We start from the raw sequence: 26,734 nt of genomic DNA on the forward strand, positions 1-26,734 counted from the left end.
GCTCCAGGGTTTTTGTCTGTTGGAAGTTTTGGATGACTACTTCCATTTCACTAGGTGTAATCTGTTTATTCTGAATCTCTGACTCTTCCCAATTTAGTTTAGGAGGATTGTATGTGTGTATGAATTTATTCATTTCATCCAGGTTGTCCAGTTTGTTGGCATATTGTTGTTCATAATATTTTCTTACAATCCTTTGTATTTCTTTGCTGTCAATTATTTTTTCTTCTCTTTCATTTCTGATTGTATTTATTTGGGTCCTTTCCCTTTTTGTCTTGAAGAGTCTGGTTAAAGGTTTGTCAAACTTATTTATCTTTTCAAAGAATCCACTCTTGGATTCATTGATCATTTGTATTGGGTTTTTTTTAGACTCCATTTCACTTATGTCTGCTGTGACCTTTATTTATTTATTTCCTTTCTTTTACGCACTTTGGGCTTTGTTTGTTGTTCTTTTTCCTATTCCTTTAAGTGTGAACTTAAATAGTTTGAGTTTTTTCTTGTTTTTTTTTTTTTTTATAGGCCTGCAATGCTATGAATTTCCCTTTTAGGGTTGTTTCCCCAGTATCCTACTGGATTTTGGAATATTGTGTCCTCATTTTTATTCATTTAAAGGTATCTTTTGATTTCCTGCTTGATCTCATCGTTAACCCATACATTGTTTAATAACATGCTATTTGGCTTCTACATCTTTCTGTGTTTTTCAGTTTTCTTCTTCTGACTGATTTCTAGTTTCATAGCATTGTGGTCAGATAAGATGGTTGATATGATTCCAATCTTCTTAAAGTTATTGATACTTGTTTTGTATCCTAACATACACATGGTCTATCTTAGAAAATCTTCCAAGTTCCTTAAAAAGTATGTATATTCTGCTTTGGGGTGAAATGTTCTGAAGTTATCAATTAAATTCATTTAATCTAGTGTTTTGTTTAAGGCTGCTGTCTCCTTGTTGATTTTTTCTCTGGAATGTCTATCCATCGAAGTCAATGGGGTGTTAAAATCCCCAACTGTAACTGTATTTCTATTAGCGTCTCCCTTTATGTCCTTCAAGATTTGCTTTACGTATTTAGGTGCTCCTATGTTGGTTGTGTAAATATACCTTGAGTTATAGTTTCTTGTTGGATTGTTCCCTTTACGATTATGTAGTGTCCTTCTTTATCTCTTTAGCCTTGATTTTAAAGTCTATATTGTCAGATATAAGGACCACTGCTCCACCTTTTTTTCTTTTTTATTTGCCTGAAAAACTTTTTCCAACCCTTTACTTTTAGTCTGAGTATATCTTTCACTCTGAGATGGGTCTCTTGGAGGAAGTATATTTCTTCTCCTCCCCCATCCTCCTCCTTCTCTTCCACCTCCTCCTTCTCCTTATAGCAAGCCCTTTAACATTTGTAGCAGTAACTGTTTTGGTGTTAAAAAACTCCTTTAGCTTTTTCTTGTCTAGGGGGCTCCTTATATCTCCTTCAATTTTAAATGATAGCCTTGCTGTATTGTATAGCCTTGGTTGTAGGTCATTGCTTTTCATCATCTTGACTGTTTCATTCTATTCCCTTCTGGCCTGAAATGTTTCTGTTGAGAAATCAAATGACAGTTTAGTTGGTGTTCCCTTGTATGTAACTACCTGCTTTTCCCATGTTGTTTTTAGGATTCTCTCATTGTCTTTAAGGCTTGTCATTTTAATTTTGATGTGTCTCACTGTATGCCTCCTTAGGTCCAACTTTTTTTGAACACTCTGAGCTTCCTGGACTCTTATGTCTTTTTCCTTCACTGGATTAGGGAAGTTTTGGGCCATTATTTCTTCAAATAGATTTTTGATTGCTTGCTATCTATCTGTTCCTTCTGGCATTCCCATCATGTGAATGTTGTTATGCTTTGTGTTGCCTAAAATATTTCTTAAGCTCTCTTCATTTTTAAAAACTTCTTTTTTCCTTTTGCTTCTCTGCTTGGGTGTTTTTCTCTACCTTGTGTTCTAAATCATTGATTTGAACCTCTGCTTTGTCTACTACTGTTCAAACCTATTGTTTATTCTTTCCAATGTATTATTTAATTCAGATATTGTATTCTTCATTTCTGACTGTTCCTTTGTTATGGTTTCTATGTCTTTTTTCATACTGTTGAGTATCTTTATAATCTTTACTCTAAAGTCTCTATCTGATAAATTGCTTCCCTCTGTTTCATCTAGTTCTTCTGAAGAATTCTCTTGTTCTTTCATGTGGGGTCTGTTTCTTTGTCTTCCCATTTTGGCTACTTCTTTGTATTTTTTGCCTTATCTTTTTTTGGGGGGGGTTATTTGTTTGTTTTTAAGAGAAGAAGAGAGGGTGGCAAGGTGGGAGGGAGGGAGATTGAGAGAGAAACATCAGTTGTTCCACTTATTTATGCATTCAGTGGTTGCCCTTGGTGCCTTAGTTGTTAAACTAATCAATGGCATAGTCTCAAGCTATAATCAGCAACCCAGTTTAAGCACCACAGGTTGTGGCAGATCAATTCCTGTGGGTGGGGATACTGCTTCCCCTCCAGGCTGATGCTACTTTGATAGTAGTACTCTGCCCGAGAAAAGTGGTTTCTGCAGAATGTGGAATGACTCAATACAAAGATGTTGGCAGCTGTTCCTTCAGTTCTCTCCCCAGAGCCACCAGCCACAGACTATCCTCAATCATCTCTAGTCTACTATGTTCTCTTTCTGCCCATTGGAGCCCAATGTGTGTAAGGAGCTGCAAATTTTGTGCACTGGCCCTTTAAGAGGCTCTCTGCCCCTCCAGCTGTCTCTCCCTGGCAGAAAGAAACCTTGCTGCTTTTCACAGCTGAATGTTATCTGGGTTCCTTTCCGGGTGGGGTTATTTGCTGTAGGCTGGAGGGCCCAGCTTAGTGTTTAATTACCACACTCTCAGAGGGAACTCCTGACCACTGAAACATCCCTCAGAAATTTCAACTGCCACTTGTGAGAGCTCAGCCAGCCCTCTTCTGCCTCCACGTTTCCTACCAGTCTTACGTGGTGATGTGATTGTTTACATTAGTCCTTTGTTACAAGGCTTCTCTGCAGCTAGTCTTCAGTTGGTTGTTCAGGATGACTTGTGTACAATTTAGTTGGAATTTTAGATTGATTCTAAGAGGAGGTTTGATGTGTTTCCATAGAAAAAAATTGCATGTTAGAATAATATTGTTATTCAATAGCATGTTAGCCAATGTGATATTTTACAACAATCCTAAATTATATATGGAATTGTTTGTCAAATATGGGTAACACCACTGTCATTCTCTTATTTACTCTTTTTATAATTGACCTCATATTATAAAATTACGTTGTTGAGTGGCAAGTTTTACACATTTTCCAGAAGTTAAACAAAAACTTCTGAAGTAAAAAAAAAAAATCAGCATTTTTGAGAAGGTATAAAACTTATTGCAATTATAGTCTTGGATCTACAGAGAGAAACAGCCAGTATTAGACTCATCAAATTTTTTTTAGATCGAAGCCACAGAAATGGAAATGAAGAAAAGATCACCAACTTCTGTGATCACTTCTTTGGATATGTCGGATGCTGCTGCTGTCACTCATGAAGAAGGTAAAGTAAAAAATATTTAGACACTACAAAAGGTACTATTCATAAGATTGACCTTTAAAGAAATTGTATAATTACTTCAGAATTTTATTGTATACTAAAATTTAAGGAATAACATAGAATATTAGGATGAACAATTTATAAAAATTCCATAAACATAGTGTTTTAAAGTGTTGGAAAGGGTTACCAAATAGTGCCAAGGAAATTTTTTAACATTGAAAAGGACATAGAAGTGGCAATTTGTAACTAAAAATAAAGCTTGGAATGCGAAGCTGTATAAAACATTAATATGCTAAGGTCCTTTTATATTGACTCTGCTTTTGTAACATCTAACAAGAAACTTATTATCATGGCCAATATTGAAAGACATTATTTTGTAAAACATATAGATCTAGAAACCATAAATTGTGATACTCTCAACTATATCCCATATTTGGGTGATTTGTTGGCAGGCGTTCCTATGTTTTTTAAAAAATATTTTTATTTATTTATTTATCTTTAGAGGGGGAAGGGAAGGAGAGAGGGAGAGAAATATCAATGTATGGTTGCCTCTTGTGAGTCCCCTGCTCGGAACTGGCCTGCAACCCAGGCATGTGCCCTGACTGGGAATCGAACCGCGATCATGTGGTTCGCAGGCTCACACTCAATCCACTGAGCTATGCCAACCAGGGCAGGCATTCCTATGTTTTGCTTCTAGTATACAGTCTGTCTCATTTTCATTTGTCCAATTCAACAAGCATGAACAAAATAAATGGATTTGCTTTACTCTGATTTTTATTAGTATAAAATACTTATTTGCTAATTCCATATCCGAAGTTTAGTTTCAAATCTCTTTGCATGCAAAGTGAAAATTTTCTATTAGTTAAACTTAAACAACTTGCTTAAGCTTGACTTCTCTTTTATTTCAGAACATAAAAAATCTCGGAAGAGATGTTCCTTGTGTTGGTATAAATTTGCTAAAATGATTCTGATCTGGAATTGTTCTCCCTGTTGGTTAAAACTGAAAGAGTTTGCCCATGTGATTGTGACACACCCATTTACCGATCTTTTTCTGACTGTATGCATAATTCTAAACATATTTTTTTTGGCCTTGAAATGTCACCCAATGAGTGAAGAAACCATCAATGTACTCAGCATTGGAAACCTGGTAAGGCTCTTACTCTACATTACTTTCACTTGCAATTTCAATTTTTTAAGTCATTGTCATCCCATTATTTTATTTTATAATTATAATATATTACAAATACATTACATAATCACTAGGTAGAGTATTGTGTTATGCTTCCCCACTGCACCACCCCAAACCTTGCTTTATAAATGTTCTTATCACTGAGTAGATTTATACCTAGAGTTTAAAATTCTGCCATTTAAATTTGGGATTTCTCGCCAGCTGCTTGGTAGTCGGGTTAAGTGGAAATTATTTCTTTCCTCTCTCTCCCCAAGTGTACCCTCTCTGGGTAACATAGCCCGATAGATCAGAGTAGGGCATGAGCCAAACAACAGATACAAGTTTACCTCATTCTGATTCCTGACCACAGCTGCACCTGACCCGGTCTACTTTCACCAGCTGTCTTTGCCTTAGATTGGAGCTTGTTTGTAGCAAGGTATTATTGAAATTCACCTATCCTTTTCATCTCATACAATGCAAGAGGCAAAACATTCCTATGAATTTAAGAACAAGTCACATTTAAGCAAATATATAGTGCTTGATTTTTTTCCCTTTTATTAGTGTTGTTATTGCTTAGTTGCTTGGTACTCATACAAATAGCCAAACTGCTACCATTTTTGAATTATACATTTACTTGATACCAAAACCATAATTTAGTTATTATTGCCAATATAGTTTTTAAAAGACAGTTTTCATATGCTTATTCTGTTTCTTCTGTTTTCATATGTACTTCTTTTATTCCTTTACAAGTTGAAAATTAAATATCTTAAATATTCCATAAACCAACAGGAACTATCAAAAATGAAAAGATTTTACCCTCAAATTTTCTTTTATTTTCTCCCAGACCAGCTTTTAAAAATAATTGAAGATTTGTATACAATGCTTGATATTAAATAAAATGTATGAGTCTATTGTAATACAGACTCCAAAACTAATCAGATATTAACAGAGGAACACAGAACAACATAGTAACATGGAAAAGTTACAGTTTTTGTGCAGGAGGATTCTGACTGAGGTATTGAAATCACATTCTCATCCATGTGTTTTGTTTTTGTTTAGGTTTTTGTTGGAATTTTCACAACAGAAATGATTTTTAAAATAATTGCTATGCATCCATATAGGTATTTCCAAGTAGGTTGGAACATTTATGACAGCCTAATCGTGTTCCATGGTTTAGCAGAGCTTTTTGTGATGAGTGTTTATGGATTGTCTTCCTTTCATTCATTCCAGGTGGTAAGTAGAATCCAAGACCCAAATTTTTATTTTATGAAAATTTATCTGTTTCCTCAGATAGGAAACGGGAAGAATAGTAATGATAATGCCATTGAGACATGAGTTAATACTGCCCCAGGGAAGAGTAAGGAGTCTCCAATGCTATTATTTCAGCAAAGCATTAAAGGAAATAAGCCATATATGTAGCATTTGAGATGTGAGTTCTAGGGATGGGGGCCAGATATTGGGCCCATTTTGAGGAGCATGGTAATAAAGAGCCCCAGAAGCTGAATGTTAATTTGTAACTAAGAAACCGGAATCAGGTATTTCTAAGTGTACAATGGAAAACTTTTTATAACACCAATGAGGCCAGCAGAAAGTTGTTACAAAAATTATTAAGTCAGAATCAGTATATGTCTGCTGTGAAGGGTAGTTGTTAATAATCAGAAAACTAGGCAAGGAAATATTGTTGTGAGACTGATTTTTATGAAAATCTTAAGCTTTTGATAAGTAATATATTGTCAGATTCTGATAACAAGTTGAAGGAATGCGGCAAAAATCAAGAATGACCTGTCTAAAATCTTCATACATACGCTTTTCTAATGAGTGGCAGGAATATATGCAAGATGTAGTTACCACCATATATGGATGAAACAAGACTGGGAAATATAGAAAATGCAATCAAAGACAGGATCAAAATATCTGAGAGGCTACTAATGGACTGAATATAAGATAATTAAGTTTTACATGGATAAATGGAAAGTTCTATTCTTGAGTCCAGAAAGTTAGGGAAGGTATAACGCATATAAAAATGATGTATGGGTTTCAGATAACTAAGTTCATTTTATATTATGGCTAAAATATTAAGGTAATCTGTGCTATGTCCATAGAAATAAAAAATTTAGTGAATGGGGGGAAATATTCAGACTAAAACTAGAATATTTTGTTTGGTCTTTAATGTGTTACTTTAAAACAGAAATGCACAATAGAACCTTCAGTGGAATTCAGTGAAAAGTGACAAGTTTTTTTTCAATATTATTTGTATGTTGGAATGTGGAAAAATATCTGATATATCATGAAAAGCAAAACAGAGAATGGATAGTTGTCCCACCAGGTATTAAAACATAAGCTAGAGCAATTTTAGTAGTACACTATTGAATGGGCATTGCAGATCAATAGAAGAGGACATATGTCATATATGGATTTCATGTAAAACATTACAGAATCTGTATGATGTACTAAGAATTGTACATAAAATGAATTTTCAGTAGTTAGTTTTAACAATGCTCAAAACTGAATATTACATTAAAGACTATATATGTGAATGTATACAATGCTGATAAAAATTTTAAATGTGTATTACAATAAATAGTAACCAAGTTTTAAAAATTTTGTTTCTGATTCTTGTTTTTTACATTGCTCTACAAGTTTCAAATCTTTAAGTTGGGGAAATACTGGCTGACATTCAAGATTCTGATGCTGACTCTTACTAACTCACTGGTGGCCTTGAAGGACTTGATCTTGCTGTTGTCCACATTCGTGTTCTTTTCTGCTGTGGTCGGCACGAAGCTGTTCGGTTTCAGTTACAGGCAGTACATCTACAACTTAGATGAAGACTGTCAGCCCCCACGCTGGCACATGGTGGATTTCTTCCACTCCTTCATGAATGTGTTCCGGATTCTCTGTGGAGAGTGGGTAGAGACTTTGTGGGACTGCTTTAATGTAGCAGGCCAACTCAGTTGTGTTCCTTTTTACATGATGGTCATTTTAATTGGAAACTTACTGGTAAGTAATCCATGTTTTCAAGTTTTCCTTCACACACTGATGTAGTATAGCCTAGTGTTTTCATGATGACAATTTGTGGGATCCAGTGGTCTATACCTGTGTCGTTCAGTATGGTAGTTCCTAACCACATGTGGCTACTGATCAGTTGGAATATGAGTGGTCTAATGTCACGTGTGCCCCAAGTAAGAAAACCATCTGCTGAATTTGAAGTCTCACCCCCCACAAAAGGTCAATTAGTCCATTAATAATTTTATATTGAATTACAGTTTAAAAATATTTTTTATAAATTTAGTGAAATAAAACATTAGCAGAATAATTTTGCCTCTTTTTGTTTATGCTTTGAATGTGGCTCCTGAAAATTTGCATATGTGATGTGCATCATACTTCTATTGGATAGCGCTGGTTTCTAACCTCACTACTCAAAGTAGCCTTGGCACCATGTGGGGGAGAGCTGTCAGTGCAGACTCTCAGACCCCGTCCCAGAGCTATGGGAGTGGAATCCTGTTTAAAAATATCCCCAGGTGATTTGTGTGCACTGTAAATGTTAAGAAGCACTTAAACATAACACTGATTGTGAAACTTGGGTGTATATTAGGGTATTAATAAAAATATGCTAATATCTTGAACCTGTTCCACAAATAGTCTTATTTTATTGGTACGTGGACATAGCCTGGTCATCAGAATTTTTTGAGAATCCTTGTTTAATTAAATTGTGCAGCTAAGGTTGAGATCCACTGGTCTATAAAACTGTTATGCATTAACTAAGAGAGAAAGCTTTCACTTTTAAATTTCCCTTAATTGAAGTGGTGCTATATGAATTGAGTAAGTAGCTGTTACTTCTCCTAAGAAAAGAAATGGCTTATAAAAGAAAATTGTTCTGCCCTGGCTGGTATAGCTCAGTGGATTAAGCGCAGGCCTGTAAACCAAAAGACTGTGGTTCGATTCCCAGTCGGGGCACATGCCTGGGTTGCAGGCCAGTTCCCAGCAGGGGAAGCATGAGAGGCAACCATACATCAATATTTCTCTCTCTCTCTCTCCTTCCTTTCCCCTCTAAAGATAAATAAATAAAATTTAAAAAAAGAAAATTATTCTTACAGGGAAAGAAAACAAGACTAAATATTTGCTTTTTACTTATAAGTGATAGAGATTAACTACGTTTCCCAAAAGTCTGAAAAAAAATCACCAGTCAGACTCCATTGTAGTGGTAGCCTTCCTTGTTGCTTTTGTTCACCCCGGTCATGGCCCCTAGCATACACTCATCACATTACTGCTATGCTTCGTTGTTGATGTACTTGTCTATCTTTCTTCTTAAACATCTCCTTGAAAGGTGGGATCAAGACACTTGTCTGTATCAGCAAAGTCCAGAACAGTGCCTAACGAGTAAACATACTTCGATATCCTCTGCATTTGTAGCTGTTAGTACATTTTCAACTCCAAGCAACATAAACAGCATTCTAACAGGCTGAAACAAAGATGAGGATGTATATCAGCATATGTGACTCAAAATATCAGAGTTTCACTTCATCTGACACATATGGGCAAACAGGATCTTTAGAAACAGGTTTTTGTGTAACATCTCATATCTTCCTTTTTCTATGCCTCTTACTGGCTGGTATGTCTGTTTTAACAAAATGGCTGCTTCTTTGAAGCTTCATGTCTTCCTATCACATCAAGTCTAATAGAAGACAAAATTCCTATTTCTTTCTTAGAAGTTCCAGGGAGTTTCTCCTATGATCTCATTGGCTCTGAGTTAAATACTCATTTCTGAACCAATCTCTATTGCCCAGGGTGTGGAATATCGTTACTATGTCATTCCACTCAGAGTTCTCTCAAAGGTAGAGATGGTGTCAATACAAACCCAAATAATGGGATAAGGGTGGTTTCCCAAATGAAATGTATGTTTCCATTCCCAAAGAAACGTCTATGGCTGATGGATGTCGAGGTGAACAACCACACCCGCACACACCCAATCAAAAGCAAAGAAACAAAAATGCTGAGGTAATTATGTAATTGTATTTCTTTTCTTTGGTTTTGGATTCCACCCTGTTTCTCATTTTTCTTATTCCTACTGATCAGAAACTTCAAGTCTATGGACAGAGGCATTTCAGGATAAAGAGTTGTATCAACTTCTTCCACAGCTAATTGATTGGCCATCCTATTGCTTGGCTTCCTAAATCTTTTAAGCTTTATAGCCCTCAAGAGTCATCTAGCTATGGGGCATTATGATAATGACAATTGAGAAAATACAACGTAAAAATGTAAGGAGAGAATTTTTGAAGTTGTAGGTTTTTCCCCACATATTTCTAACTCATTGTGCTAAAGCATTATAATTTCACACCAAAACTACAGATTTAGTATATAAAGAAGGTATTCAGAATTTTTTAATTTTATTTTATCTTATTTACTCAGTACAATTCTTAATAGTGATTCAGAGTCATAAGTGGAAGCCTTAAAAAACTCATCATATACAAAAGCAGGTACCTAAAGTGCCTTTTCAACAGTGTTGAGTTTTAGAAAAAAGTACAGAGTTCAGATCTAGGCAAGCATAGGTTCAAATTTCAGTTCTATTAGTTACCAGTTAAGCAACTTTGTGCATATTATACAACTTCTTAAACCCTGACAATATCTAACAAGAGCATCAACAAAACAGTAATATATGCCTTAAGGATATTGCAATTTAAATAAAATCAGCACTTTATAAATATTCATAAATGTCTGTTTTATTTTCTTTAGCCTCTAGAAAATTACATCTCCCATATCTACAGAGTTTTGTTAATTATTTAACATTATTTAGAAGGTTCAGTTAGGTACCTTCCAGATGGTTTGCCTGCAATTTAAATAGTTGTCACCAAGTAAATTGCGGTATCTGGTTAAGGTCACAAAAACCAGAGGGACAGAAACACAAAAAGAAATAGAAAACAATGTAAAATCCAGTTGCTTTTTATTTATTTTTTGTTACATTTACCGGGGTGACATCAGTTAATAAAATTATATAAATTTCAAATGCATAATTTTATAATATATTATCTGTATATTGCATTGTGTGTTTACCACCTGAAGTCAAATTCAGTTGCTTTTAGAAATAAAAATTTGATCATAATATGTGTGTTATTCCATATATACTTATAGATTTCCAAATTAAATATAAGTTAAGATATAATTAGAACAATATTGAAATAAAAGAACCTTAATACATTTAAATTTTTTGAACAATAATCAGAAAAATAATTACTTAAGTAAACCTTGATTTTCTTTCGCTTCCATACTTATAATGTAGTGTGAAAGAATTGAGAGTTACTCAATTCTCACACAATAGGTAGATATCTTTGAGGTAAAGGAGAGAGCAAATTTGAGAGAGACTTTTGAATGTTTTGTGTTACATACATTATTTCACCTTTTACCTCCTAACACAAAAGCAATAAAAATGTGTTTTGAATCTCATTATAGGACTGTTACTGAAAGAAAGTAACCCTGTATACAATATAATTTATGTGTTCCCCCTTCTTTATTAATCCTCAAATTAAAGGTAGTCGAATCTCCAGCTTTAATCATTACACATCCTCTTTTTCCTTTTTAATCCTTTAAGAGACTGGGCTACTTTTAATTCAGAGCCCATCGAACAGAGCAGAAGCATTTTACATTTTTTAAAAGTTCTTCATTTGTACCACAGTTCCAGAGTATTTCAAACTTTATATTCAGCCTTTTAACATTGCTATTATTTAGGTAGTTATGCATGTATGTGGGGGGTATGCATTTGGAGGTGTGTGTGTATACCTACAATATAAGAAAGCTTAGATTGCAAACTCTTAAAAATATAATTGTTGTAGCATGATTTTCACTTGTCCAAATTCTGGCACAGAATCTATTCTTTTATTTACTCCAATTAATTAATTAATTTTCCAACAAATATTTATTTGTCACTCGCATTGTGCCTAACACTGCCCTAGTCTAGTCTACTTAGGAGAAAATGTGGCTCCTGGTCAGATGAGGCTTAGTCATGACATTTTTACTGAACACTCTTTTCTTACTTGTCCACATGCCTAATACTTAACTAAACAAAGGAGGGAAAAGAAACAACCAACTACCTTAAATTGTATTTGGTCTTTCTCTTTTATATCTAGAACTTACTGCCTTTGAAAATGATAGAGGTGTTAGTAGTGTAGGTTCTATAAGGGTCATGGAGTCCCTGCTCACGTAATCTGTAAGTAAACCTGTTGTCAAAGAAAAAACTAGAATGAGAACAACTGTACGAATCTCTGGGGTATTAGCATTTGGTCATTGTATTTCCAGTTATGCTTTTGTTTCCTTTTTTTTTAAGTTTGCCTTCTGAAACTCTGTCATTATACGGTATAGAAAACACATGAATTGTTCAGATAATCTTGCTTGTAAGAAATTTTCAATTTTGAGCCATCGTGCACTCTACATTTTATTGCTACACCAAAATATGTTTAAGATTAAGATGATATATTTGATGACATTTGTATGTGCAATAATATTCTTATTTTTCCTATATGAGTCTTATTTAAAATGTATCTATTTCTATGTATATGAAGGTAGAGTTATAGAGAAGTAAAAGTGGTCCATTAAGATTGAACACCATATGGTGGGCAGTTCATATTTTCTCAGGTGTGTCCATGAGAAAGCAATTACCAGAGCATCTGAGAACTTCATCTCTTCAGATAGATCCAGTATTCTGAAAGAAGTTTTAACAAATGAGTGTTTGGAGATTTTTATATACTCATTTTACCTTACATGCACATAGATTGTTGGTATAATTATTTTAAACAGTAGATCCTAATGTGTAAAAAAATCAAACACAGGCAGGAAAGACTCCTGTGAGTCACATATACAGCAGTTCCTCCAATAATGTCATTTTGCTCCATGTCATTTAGGCCACCCACCTATGACACTGAAGTAAAACAAGCGAGTTGGAAAATAATTGTCTTATTTTTATTAATGTTTCTTAAATGTATGTATAGCTCACATTTATTTTGTTGTTTCATATTAGAAATGTTTTGGGTCTTTATTTAGAAGTTTGGTGATGTTTTGTGACCAGAAATATGCTGTAGGAACTTAGCTCTTATTATACCAATTAGCCTGTGGTGAAATTGGTTTTGTTAAGGGAAACAATATGTTTCCCTTAAAGTCGCAGTTTCCAAGGATCTGTGGATGATGTTAAATAAGGACTTGTGTGTGTGTGTGTGTGTGTGTGTATGTGTGTGTGTATATATATATATATATATCATTTGAACATATATGCATGTCATTTGAACATTGCCCTCTAAAAGCATAAAATATGTAAAGCATAAAATTAGCCATCTTAAACTCAAATATCTAAAGAAAGGAGAGGAAACATCCATAATAGGAAAAATGCTCAAATTGACATCTGTAAACCTTGCTGCTTTCCTCTATAAAAAAGAAACAAATATTTCATAGAATTGTGTGATGTTAAGATGAGTTCTGACTATGCAAACCTCTAGCACAGTCCCCAACCCATTGCGGATACGTAAGAACTGAATAACATGGTAGTTCACGTGTTGTTTTCAAATCTCAGTTCAGCCTTTTTAGAGGATTTTTATTGCTGAAAAAGAAACAAAAATGAGATATGTTTAACCTGATTTACCTCATTTACTTCTTTATTTAGATACTTTACCTGTTTCTCGCATTGGTGACCTCCTTTAGTTCATACAATGCTACAACAATTGAAGAGAATGATGAAGCAAAAAATCTCCAGCGTGCAATGGCAAGGATTAAGAAAGGAATACATTATGTGCTTTCTAAAATATTATGTAAAAGACAAAATGTTCCCAAGGACACAGTGGAGAGTGTAAATGATACATATGTTAAAGAGAATATTTCTGACCACACCCTTTCTGACTTGAGCAACACCCAAGATTTCCTCAAGGACAAGGAAAGAAGCAGTAGCAGGGAGAAAAACACAATGACTGAAAATGCAAATCAATCACTTATCTCCAGCCCTACTGTCTCTGAAACTATACCAATTGCTTCAGGAGACTCTGATATAGAAAATCTGGATAATAAGGAGATTCAGAACAAGTCGGGTTATGGCAGCAGCAAAGAGGTAAGATGTTCAATATTGTGATTGCTTATTATTGATTTATGGCATTGTTGATAAGAAAGTGAATCAACAGTGAAATTCCAGAGGTAGATTATTTACTCAATCCAGCAATAGTACCCCTTGCTACTGATTAAGTTTCTTAAACTTTCTAAACTTCAGTTTAAAGATAAGGATAAAACTGCATCTATTTCTAAGGGAAGGTAGAAAAATTAAGAACAATAGTTGAGTAGTGCATAAATGCCGTATATAATAAGCACTTCATAAATATTAGATATATAAATATAAAATCCTGTAAATTAATAAGCAGACAATGTGAGGTGATAAAAGGCATACTGACAAAAACTACATTTTCAAAATCAATATGTATTACTGGAGAAATCATTAAACTCTCCAGCATCCTTAAAATGTGAAGCTGGGCTACAACAGTATCCAGTACCTTAGTCTACCTAAGATACTTTCTTGCTTGCTGAAATTTTAAGATTCTTGCCAGTTTATTTCAGGAACATATAACGTATGCATTCAAATTTAATTGGGCTAAAAAATGAAGAGAAACCAACAGTTTGACCTGCTTTATAAACTTCTGGGCAAAAGAGGAAGATACATTCAAAGAAGGGTAGATACTGCTGTTCACATGCATATATACACCCATACTGCATACAGTTTTAGTGTCTTCACTTGCAAGCAGCTTACTGTCTTAGTAGGAGATGTAGTTTAACGGAAAACTACATCTACATAGATCACAACATGCTGTAGGCTTCTTGCATTGGGCCTCACTAGGGACTCAGATCACTTGTAGACACTGGGGAGGGAAGATCAAAGAACGTCTCCTTCTAGGTCCCCAAATTCTCTGGCACCATCTTGTTTTCCAAACCTCATCTGGCTTAACAGCTGCTCTGGGCAATAATTTGTGAAACTGGCCTAATAGTAGAAGTCAAGTTTTAATTTTTCAAAGTCTTTCCAGATCTTAGTGAAGTTATCTTTCTTTTAGAGAAACTTTCACTCCTTAGCATACCCATTCTCAGTTTCACTTTCCTTTAGTTTATATCATTATGAGGCAATAGGAAAAATTCCTCTCCAGCACAATTCTGTATCTTTACTTAAGACCTTGATAACCATCCATCTTTAGGAAAAATTGCTATTTGTCACAGCATATCATGTCATATGTTCTGGGAAACCCCTTTTGAAATTTTATTAGAAAGTCTGGGATATAAAAATGTAAAGGAAAGAAGGAATTAAATATGATTGTAAATATTGTTGTAGAAGTTGTAATTTACTTCTGCATAATTATTTAGTCCTGTTGATTGCTTAACTACTCATAGGTTCGTTCAATTATTTGTGTGTTTAGTTATATACTTAATTAGACACTTTCCAGATTATATAGGTCATGAATATTTAGGATCTTAATCTACCAAGAGCCAAAGAATGAACTATAAATACCACATGTGATTTGATAATTTTGGGATATATACTATTTTTAAAAATTTTACTTGTTCATTTCTAGAGAGAGGGAAAGGCAAGGAAAAAGAGACAGAGAGGCAACCATCAATTGGTTGTCTCTCACACACCCCCAACTGGGGATTTAGCCCAGGGCAACTTTTGGGGTTGTAGACCAGCACTCAATCCACTGAGCCACACCAGCCAGGGCCAGAGTTATATATTGTTATATCTTTGGCATTTAAACGTTCAGCCTTTTTTATTATAAATATATAACTATATAGATTTTATAAAAGTAACATCAAACTTTGCATTGGGTTTTATAACTTTCACAAGGTAGCTACAGATCATGGTCATATTGTTATGCCATTAATCACCTACTACAACAAATTATTTATAATTTTGATTCTTGATTTATTTATAAATTTAAAATAATGTATAGTAAATAGAGATTGAGGGAAAATTACATCAAGAATTTTATGTGCAATTGGTTTGAGACCTCTAAAAAACACATAAATATAAGATATAAAATTTTCAATTATTGAATGCCCAAACATTATATAATATTTATTTATTATTGTCCACTTCTAAAACAGTGCATTGCTATAGCCTTTAGTTCATAAGAAATAAAGAGAATTTAAGATAAATGAAGTAATAAAATAACTTATTTACTTAATAGTAATCTGCTTTCATATTTTTAATTAATTATTTATTTTTTATTATTTATACTATTACAGTTCCTGCTTCTTTTCTTTTTCTACCTTCACCCAGCTCCACCCTTTCTGCTCCCTCCATCAATCCCCAGATCATTGTCTGTGTCCAGGGATCATGCATAAATGTTCTTTGACTAATTCCATCACCATCTGTCATCCAGTCCCCCTCCTCCTCTCTGGCAGCTATCAGTCTGTTACATGTGTCTGTGCTTCTGTTTCTGTTTTATTCATTAGTTTATTGTGTTCATTAGATTCCATATATAAATAAGATCATATGTCAGTATGTATCAGTAAAAAAGAAGAAACTCTTACCCTTTGCAACAGCATGGATGGGCCTGGAGAATATTACGCTAAGTGAAATAAGCCAGTCAATGAAAGAAAAATACCACATGGGTATATATTTTTAATTGAGCACTATAATATATTACTAACAATTACCATTAAGGTTTAAGCAAACAAAGTTTCTAATTACATTTCATTGACACTTCTTGTGCATAAGACAAAGACTTAGGACAAAATATTTATAATTTTTTAGATAACCTACCTAAATAAAGCTTTTCTTAATTTTTAAGAAATAACTGTTTTGGCCCTGGCTGGTGTAGCTCAGTGGATTGAGCACAAGCCTGCGAACCACACGATTGTGGTTCGATTCCCAGTCAGGGCACATGCCTGGGTTGCAGGCCAGTTCCCAGCAGGGGACACACCAGAGGCAACCATACATTGATATTTCTCTCCCTCTCTCTTTCCCTTCCCCTTAAAGATAAATAAATAAAATCTTTAAAAAAAGAAATAACTGTTTTGCTTCCAAATATTTTAAATACTTAATTTTTATAACTAGAAAATAATTTTTATGCTATTAACTTTTTGATTTTTGTAATTTTAAAGGATGGTATACTCCATATTCATTTTAAGTAAAGCAAAATAAAGCATTTTAAGAAAATCTTGTCAAGTCAAGGCCAAGCATGTCACTTGCATTGTTACCACGTGTACAAAGTCCTGACTACCTTACTCTAGCCAGTCTTGAACTTCAGTCAAGAACAGTCTTTGCAACTAACTTCTTTCCATAGGGCTGGGACCACTTTTCATGTCTATTCTTGACCTTATTCCTTGCGCCATTTCTCCATTTCACTTCAAGATAACATCACATCCATCTTGTCCTATGATGACATACATAAGAATGTTTAGAATGGAATTTACAATAAACACTAAGTGTACTTATCTACCCATCTTTAACATAAAGGGGTAATTTATTCTGATGTTACTCATTACTTGAAATAGCATACTAAGACCTTATGAATAACTTCAGGAAAGCTTGGAACTCAAACACTTTTGAAAAGTGAAGATAGCCAATACATTATTTGGGAGGACAGTGTTGTTAACTAAATGTTACACTTAATCTGAAATTATTTTATCTTAAATTAATTTTTAAAAATAATTTTTAAAACCATCAGCTCATTAAGATATGTACACACTTTAACATCAATCATGAACTTGGCCCAATAATGGTCTTTGTGTGCATAATTTTTCTCATTTCTAAAAACGAGTAAACTTTAACTGAGTAAACTTTAAATTAGTAAATGAAACTTTATTCACATTTTTGGTGGGACTTGACTTTTCAGAAAGTAAAGCCATCCAGCTCATCCGAATGCAGTACAGTCGACATCGCTGTCTCTGAAGAAGAAATGATCTATGAACATGAAAAGCCAAAGCATCGTAAAAACAGTAAGAGAAAAGTTCCCTTGATTATTATATTGAAATCAGACTAAATTTTATTTAAACTAAATAATACTATTGGATATGCTTTTAATTTTAGATAATTTATTCATTTGGTTGAGGAATACACACAGTGAGTATGCACACACACGTACAAGTGTCCACATGAATTCTGATAGAAAATTAAAGTAAGTGTCAAGAAAAAGTCAACATTTGGAAAAAAGGAAAAGGGCCTGTTTCCGAAGGTGTCTAACATACTAGTGTGTGGGCTCCGGAATCAGACAGCTTGGGTTCAAATCCCAGTCTTTTACTTTTACTTCCCTCTCTCTGACTCATTGCCTAATATGTACACTTAAAGATAATGATACAACTTACCTTATTATTTAAAAAGATTATGTGTGTGTATAGTTTTATGCCTCTTAGAATGGAGTAAACATTTAAATACTCATATGAAAACATCTTATAATTTTTGTAGAACAAATCATGTAATTGTGATATATTTTTGCATACCACATGAATATTAACAAATCTACAAGACTCCAGTTGGTTGACTCACTAGATATGTAAGATACCTCTCTTGATAACTTATAATTAAAGTTAATTTCCTAGAAAGATTAACAAATGACTACATGGTCTAGACATTTGAAATTACTGGAAATCTTCAAAATGGAAACTGTTAAATGCTCAAATTCTTATAGTCAAAATAAGAATCTGCTCTTAGTAGCTTCAATTGTAGGCCTTGTATCATCCAAAACAAAGAAAGAAGTATTTCCTATTTTTTTACCAAAGATGTATAAATTGACATTAAGTGAAATTCTAAAATAACTCAACCCACCTTCATTTCCTCATTGTCTTACAGGCTGATCATTCCATTATCCTTAGGTTTCCTTATGCTAACTCTTGACTGAAAGTTAGAGTCCCAGTCCCATGCACGTGTACCCTACATACAAAGTAGCCCAGGACTGCTCCTCAAAGAATCTCAAACAAGACTCCCATTTCCATGCTATGTAATAACTGAAATTAACTTAACTGACTTAACTAATATTATACCTTTTAATATTTCATACGAGTTTGTGAATCTAAATGGGAATGTTTGTTTTGCCATGTGAATTTTAAGAGAATAAAACTTCCAGGCACTATACCAAAATGTGATAATCATAAAATGTTGTATGTGTGCATTTTTATGTGTGTTTGGTACAGCAAGGGTAAAAATCAAATGTTTTTAAGTCAGAGACCACCTATATTAGATTCTGTAAATAAGTAATTGAGAGCATATGGTAGAAACTTTGGGATTTTTGTCATGAATTTCCAAGATTTTTCTTCTTAACAGTTTTATTCTTGACAGGTTATGAACAAAGATCTTCAACAGGTCAAATCAGTAGAGAATCCAAGAAAGGAAAAGTTTGGCCAAACATAAGGAAAACCTGCTGCAAGATAGTAGAAAACAGTTTTTTTAAGTGTTTCATTGGCCTTGTCACTTTGCTCAGCACAGGTGCTCTGGTAAGTGAGAGTAGGTGAGATTTTTATGGCAAAAGTATGTTAGAAATCTGTTAACTGGCAAAGTCTCCATATCAAATGAGTTTCCCCCAGAATACTTATTTTACAACTGGAGTTCATAGTCTGTGATTTTAGTTTTGAAAGACATGCATTATTAAAAAACGTGAATGACAGTGGGAAAATGGAATGTTAAAAAGATACTTAATTCTTCTTACTTTAAGAAGGTTTCATGTAAAAGGCAAAGTTTAGGCTTTCAGTCAAGAAGACAGCATAGGTAAATGTGGTACATCCTTCTACAACCACATCAAAACTACAACTAAACTATAGAAAAACCATCATTCAGCTAAATGAGAAGTCCTGCCAGTAAGGATATAAAGAAGGAGCCATACTGAGACTGGTAGAAGGGGACATGGAATAGGCTGATCCCATATCCACGTGTGGCAGATAAAAATCAGGAGGGATATCTCAGATGCAGATATTGCCCTTGAGGAGCCAGGAGTCCCAGCCTTGTAGCAAGTCCCCCACCCCAGTGTTCCAGTATTAGCAAGAGAAGTCCTTGTAACTTCTGACTGTAAAAACAGCAGGGACTGTGCCTGAGTGGAACAGAGGCTCCTGGAGTCCAAGGTGTTCCTCTTAAAGGACCCCTCCTCTTCAAGGTCCCATGCATGGATTTTTTATTCACTTTCTCTGAGCTCTGTCACTGGGACAGCAGCTTGAAAGCCTCCAGGGGCATATGGAGAGGAACTGAATTCCCATGCATCAGGACATGCATTGGAGGGGCAGCTTTCTCCCAGATACAAGTGCTGGCATTGGCCATTGCTCCTTTTCAGAGCACTCCCCCCACAGAGTCTCCATCAACCTGGCTATCACTGTTTGCCCTGCCCTGGTGATTCCCTGAGACTCCACCCCACCCAACTTTTGGGTCCATCATAGCTGTTTCTGGTGGCTTTTTCATAGGAAAGGCTTATCTTGGTTCATGCTTCAGACTTTCCTAAAATCTCTCAAAGAAATAGCAGCTGGCCTCCATGAACCCTGTACCTCTTACTAACTGCCCCCCCAAGTTCAGCACTAGCATCAGCTGGCCTTGGTTCACAGTTGACCTCTTTGGGCATCTCCAAGCCCAGCACAAGTAGCAGCCACCTGCACATCGCTTTGTAGTTCATTCCAGATGGTCCCAGGCAGAACATAGGTGGTACTGACCTTGGTCTGCACCTCCCTGGAGGATCCAGAGCCAGTACACCTGGTGGACAACTTCAGACTCTATCGAAGCACCACCCAACCACTTCCACAAACAACACATTCAAAGGGTGGAGTCACCAGTTACCAATGCCTTAATGAAGTAAACCCTGCTCTGTGGGGCCAGCTGCTATACAGTTGATCCTGCACACTGGTTGAAGGTAATCCTTCCATCTGATGGCCCTAGAAATAAATTTTCCCATTGATGTACCAACAGCAGTCAAGGCCCAACTACAATAGGAGGGTGCATTCAGCCTCACGGGGGGCACAGCTGGAGTGCTCAGATCAAGTAAATGGGAAGCCTATTCCACTGGAACCTACAGGATGCCTACTACATACAGCCACTCTACCAGGCCTGGGGTCACATAGCAGCTCTAACACTTAGAAACAAACACAGGGAGGCTGCCAAAATGAGGAGACAAAGAAACATGTCCCAAATGAAAGAATAGAACAAAAATTAGGGAAAAGAATGAAACAGAATGGAGACAAGCAATTTACTGGATATCGAGTTCAAAACACTGCTGAAAAGTATACTTAGTAAACTTAGAAGAGTAGATGAATTTAGTGAGAACTTCAACAAAGAATAGGAAACAAAAACGGAACTAGAAAATAAAAATGAACCAGTCACATATGAAGACTACATTAACTGAAACAAAGAATAGATTGCAAGGAATTGAGAATGGAGAGATGAAGCAGAGGATCAAATCAGAGATATGAGAGATAAAAAAGTAGAAAACACCTAATCAGAACAGCAAAAAGGGAAAGAAAGAATATGAGGATAGTAAAAGAAACCTCTGGGACAACTTAAAGTGAACCAATAGTTGCATCGTGGGGTATGTGAAGGAGAAGTGACAGAGAAACAAATTAAAAATCTATTGGAAAAAATAATGACAGAAAACTTCCTTAACCTCATGAAGGAAGTGGACACACAAGTTCAGGAAGCACAGAGAGTCCCAAACAAGACGAACCCAAAGAGGCTCACACCAAGACACATCATAATTAAAATGCCAAAGGTTAAAGATGAAGAAAGAATGTTAAAAGCAGGAAGGAAAAAAGTTACCTGCAAGAGAGCTGCCATAAGACTGTAAGGTGTTTCTCAACAGAGACTTTGCAGGCAGGAAGGGACTGCAAGAAATATTCAAAGTGATGAAAAGCAAGGACACCACAAACAAGATTACTCTACTCAGCATAGCTATCATTTAAAATCGAAGGACATATGAAGGACATATAAAGAGCTCCCCAGACAGGGAAAAAAAGACAGAATAACTAAAGGAGTTTCTTATCACCAAACTAGTATTACATGAAATATTAAAGGATCTTCTTTAGGAAAAAAGATAAAAATATGCATAATAAAATGACAATACATACATATAAACAACTGAATCTAAAAAACAAAAGAAACAGAAACAGAAGAGAAAACAAGCAGGACAGGAACATACTCATAAACGCAGAGACCATTTTAATAGTTGCCAGATGAGAATCTTTGGAGAAACTATTATAGATTTATTTAATATTTATATGTTTCCACTGGTGTACTTTGATTATTTCTGTAGTGAAACAAGCTTTGTGACATTTTCTTATATAACTTATGGATATCTGAAAGCATCAAAAAATATCTACTCTGTTATTAGCAAGTGCTGTATATCTGTAAGTTGGCTACATGGAATTAGAGATAAGAGCCGCATCAGATGTGACTGAAATTTCTGCCTCTTACATTATATTTAACTGATTTAGATCACTATTTACAACCATTATGAGACTAAGTTCAATCTCTATAAGAAGTGGTTGTAGGGTCAAATAATGTCTGTTACAGGAATAGAATCAGAAAATGATACTTAGGGATCATGTGAATAAATCCAAGCAAAATTAACCAGCCCTTGGGACTATAACCTGGGACTTTGCTCACCATCTGCTTACTAGAGATGATATTCCACTCCCCGCCATGCCAAAAGGCTTTTTAGAAATTACATGTACACTAATCCTTAATTTTTGCCCATAGGCTTTTGAAGATATATATATCGATCAAAGAAAGACTATTAAAACCTTATTAGAATATGCTGACATGATCTTCACTTACATCTTCATTCTGGAAATGCTTCTAAAATGGATGGCGTATGGTTTTAAAGCCTATTTCACTAATGGCTGGTACAGGCTAGACTTCATGGTTGTTATTGTACGTATTTAAAAAATAATTTGACCTATTTGATTTGCTGATTCTTTTTTACGCTTACTTTTTTATGATTCTATTTGCTTGTATCTTCCTTTTTTTCTCTCTTTGTACACTTCTAATCATCAACATCCCATGTTTCTTCATTTGCAATGTTTAATATTCATCCTTGTCTTTTCATTCTAAAATTGAAAATCCTGCACTTATTTCTTTCTTGGGTTATTCTAATAGTCAAGTGTGGGAGGGCTCCACCCACATGGCCCCCAGGCCACCACTGATGAGAATAAGTCTGCCAAGACACATGATCTGCCTGGGGAGGAAAGGTGGCTGATCTCTCAAAAGAGAAGGGCCGGGAGCCTGTTCCTCCATGGGCTTTTATTGGGGTTAATTTGCATAGGAATAAAGGGCATATATGTAAAGCTCATCAATCATTGTCAGGCAGTAATGATCAAACTATATATAACATTCAGAAAACTCTGAGGGCTTATTTTGAGTCAGGGTCAGATAGCTAAAGGGCCATAAAACTTTGCGGGAACAAACTCATTTCATGCTTGGTCCCTTATCATTTAAACTGAGGGTCTTAGCATAGCAGGTGTCACAGGATGTTATACATTCTTTCTTAGGACTGATTGCCCCAGGGAACCTGCCCTTTCCAGCACAGGGCCACACCCACCTCTGGCATTGTTTCAGGCTTAAATCAGACAGGGGGAGTAAGGCAGACAAGAGATTGGGAGATTTCTTGCAGATAGAATGAGGACTCAGACTATGTCAAAGCCAAGGGGCGAGGGCCCATCACTCCCTTTTTCTATATCCCCCAAAGTCCTTCCCTGAGGGCCCCTTCATGACCATGTCTGTCTTAGGTCATCCTTCCTTTGAGGACTCTTACCCATCATTGGCTAACCAGTCATGCACAGGGGGCCAAGCAGGGTGAAGTAAAAGGGGGCAGAGGCAGGGTCTCTACAAGGAAAATAAGCTTTGTCTCCGTAATGGCTTATGGTCCCAAGGTCTTTTTACTCAGCCTTAGCCATGGGGGGTTACAGCTTCTGAAATCAGTCAGGGCAGTTTCCAACAGTCAAGTATGTACCCACTGCTGACAAGACAGACTTATTGCACAATATCTTGAAAATATCAGCATCCTGAAACATTTAACATTTTTAACATTATATATTCAAAATGAGACTAGTCCTCATTACCTGCACTGGTATCAGACTGATCTAAGAACCAAAAATGCTCATTTGGATCACTGTAATACATGCCAAAGTACTATTCTTGCTTCCATCTCTGCACATTTTCATTCTATTTTCCACATAGCAGCCATGCATATTTTACTGTCGTAAAATGGAAGTTACCTCAAGTCACTTCTCTTCTTGAAACCCTCCAATAAATGCTATGTCTCACTCAGAATAAAAGTCCTACAAGTCTCTACATACTCCAGTCTTATCTCCCACCACTCTCCCTTTCCCCGTCTTGGTCTATGTGCCACCAGCTGGCCTTCTTGAAGTGCCTCATATACGCCAAGGTTGCGTCCATTTAGTGCCTCTGCACTTACTCTTCTGTCCACCTGGAAGTTTTGCTGGCTCACCTCTTTATGTCTGTTTAAATGAAACTTTGAAGTTAGGTCTTTCCACATTACCTTATTTAAAAATGCAACCAGTCCAATACTTCCTTTTCCTCTCTCTGCTTTCTTCATCTCCAAAGCACCTACTAATAGTATATACTTTATTAATTGATTTTGCTTATTGCTTTCTTCCCCCAGTGAAAGATAAGCCCCATTAAGGCAGATTTTTTTACCCTTAAATTGGTTCTGTCCTTATCCCCTATTTTTAGAATAATGTATGTCACATGGTAGGTATTTAGTAATTTTGCTGAATAAACAAATGACTCCCAATTCCAACAGTAATGATGGAAACATCTCAGTCTGTAAATAATAACTTAAAATATCTGACCTCTGTCTTCCAAATTAACTTTTTCAAAGTAACCTTCTACTACACCCAAACCAGACTGCAACTCACCTTCCTTGTTCCTGTGCCCACAGTTCACCATGCTTAGGTAAATGATAACCCTTACTTCAAAGGCTACTTCAAGACCTTCTCTTTAATAGAGGATAAATTTTGTTCACCATGTTGCCTTGTAAATATAGAAAATATGAAGGCACAGTAAAAGTTAATCATAACTCTACCACCTTGCTCAATCTCCATTAACATTTATTAACCTCGAATCATTTTTATGCATGTATTTACTTTAAAAAATTACCTTACTATCTTCCTATACTTTGTACTTGGATGTAACAATATTTAGATCCTTCTTGATACCTCTCCTCTAAAATCTAATTCTCCATATTGTCTTAACTATTTATATATAGATTCATGTGTAAACATATTCTAAATTTTGTTTTAATAAATATGTTGTATATTATTACTATATTGAAAATAATCATGAAGCTGATTTTATTTAATTTCAAACTAAAATAGATATAATTATTAATCATTAATTATAGAAAATGTCAAATATCTAAATTTTGTTTATTTCAATAACATGTATTCTCATTACCAGAAAATTGTTTTTTATCTTCTTTTAAGTGACCTCAACACAAAATGATTTTTGTATGCCTTTCTATATAAGTCATTGTTAAGATATATTTAAATACATATTAAAGATTTTTCATATTTCTTGGTAGGCTTTGACTAGGTATCTCTATGTAATAAATAGAAAGTTCATTTTATAGTTTTTTTGGCTAAAGTAAAATTAAATCCTGTTATTTTTTATTTTCCTCTATCTAGGTGTTTTGTCTTAGCTTAATAGGCAAATCTCGGGAAGAACTAAAACCACTTACTTCCATTAAATTCCTTCGAGCACTTAGAGTTCTATCTCAGTTTGAAAGATTGAAGGTAAGAGGAAGGTTTGTAAACTAATCTATAATTTTAATGTAGGATTACCAAATTTATGCAGCTGCAAACTTCTGTGATTTTCTCATTTCTATCTTTGACAATACCAATACTAATTCTGCTAAAGATAAAAAAGGAATACTAACTATGTTTATACTTACTAGGATTTTAGGTCTTCATTGTTTATAAGATATGAAAAGTAATTAAAAATAAGCAAAAACAACACCAATAGTTCAGAGAAAATATTTCTTTTTTTATCTTTATTGTATTTTTCCACGAACATTTAGTTTCCTTACACCCCCTCTTCCCAGCAATCACCACATTGTTGTCTATGTCCATAAGAGAGAGAAAATATTTTCAAAAGTAAAACCATTCTAATCCACATAGATATGTATGAGTATTAATGAAATGATCTGAAATTAAAAATTTAACTGTCAGCAGTTGGAACTTCAATCAGTTGGCTAACTTTTATTTTTATTTTTTTTCTCTTAAAATAGAAATAATTTTAGAGTTGGAAAGAACATGTAGTGATCTGACCACATCCTTATCCAGGTGTGGAAGGTGCAGTCAGCAGAGATTGTGGAGTGTCCACATTCACTGAGACAGTGAGAGCACCCCCCTGCCCCCAGCCCCCCCACCTCCCCGCTCGCCACTCTCCATCTCCCTGGTTCCTAGCCCAGTGCTCTTTCTGCTGCACGCTGATGCACTTCAGTTTTCCATTAAGTTCCATACAGTCTAGGGCCTTTTCTCCAAAAATTACAAGAACATTGTATACACTAAATATTTACTAAATAAAATTAAAAATAAATTTACTTTTTAAAAGCCACACATCACGAATTCTGAATTCTTACCAGTTGTCTCTCCATCACTTTCATACCAAAACCTCTTCCAAGCAGTGAGAGAAACTAATAAGTCGAACCACATAAAATGGCTAATGTTTAATCTTTTGAGCCTATAAAGGAACTATACTGTGGCTCAACCTAATAGAAAAACCAGTCTTTGGCCACCACAAATAGTACGATTTTGTAGATATACCAAGACCAATTGCATACAGAAAAGGCAGAAAAAGTATAATTTTGTCTTTTATTTCATAATTATACTTTTGGGTTTTTGTATTCTTATTTACATATATTATTTAGCATTATCCTTCCAATTTAATATTACAGAAAGCCACATGTTCAAATAGGTAGGATCCAATAAGAATATTATTTAAGCTGTATTATTTTATAGTTCATACATTATACATTACATTTACACTGCCATTCATTAGGAAACCATAACACTTGAATTTTTCCAC

At 35.0% G+C, this 26,734-nt stretch overlaps 1 protein-coding gene across 2 annotated transcripts in view; it reads left to right on the forward strand.

Annotated features, from left to right (window-relative positions):
* Positions 1-26,734, forward strand: part of SCN7A (sodium voltage-gated channel alpha subunit 7) — a 79,364-nt gene that overhangs the window by 41,657 nt on the left and 10,973 nt on the right. For both annotated transcript variants that reach the window (XM_037044554.1, XM_037044555.1), the window contains exons 11-19: positions 3,455-3,551; positions 4,457-4,695; positions 5,776-5,949; positions 7,357-7,713; positions 13,358-13,795; positions 17,559-17,661; positions 18,998-19,152; positions 22,385-22,558; positions 25,333-25,440. In XM_037044554.1, coding sequence (XP_036900449.1) covers positions 3,455-3,551; positions 4,457-4,695; positions 5,776-5,949; positions 7,357-7,713; positions 13,358-13,795; positions 17,559-17,661; positions 18,998-19,152; positions 22,385-22,558; positions 25,333-25,440 — 1,845 coding nt within the window. The remainder of the gene's footprint in view (positions 1-3,454; positions 3,552-4,456; positions 4,696-5,775; positions 5,950-7,356; positions 7,714-13,357; positions 13,796-17,558; positions 17,662-18,997; positions 19,153-22,384; positions 22,559-25,332; positions 25,441-26,734) is intronic.

This window comes from Sturnira hondurensis, unplaced genomic scaffold, assembly GCF_014824575.4.
Source record: "Sturnira hondurensis isolate 20B ecotype Veracruz unplaced genomic scaffold, ASM1482457v3 Scaffold0004136, whole genome shotgun sequence".
Classification (NCBI taxonomy): Eukaryota; Metazoa; Chordata; class Mammalia; order Chiroptera; family Phyllostomidae; genus Sturnira; species Sturnira hondurensis.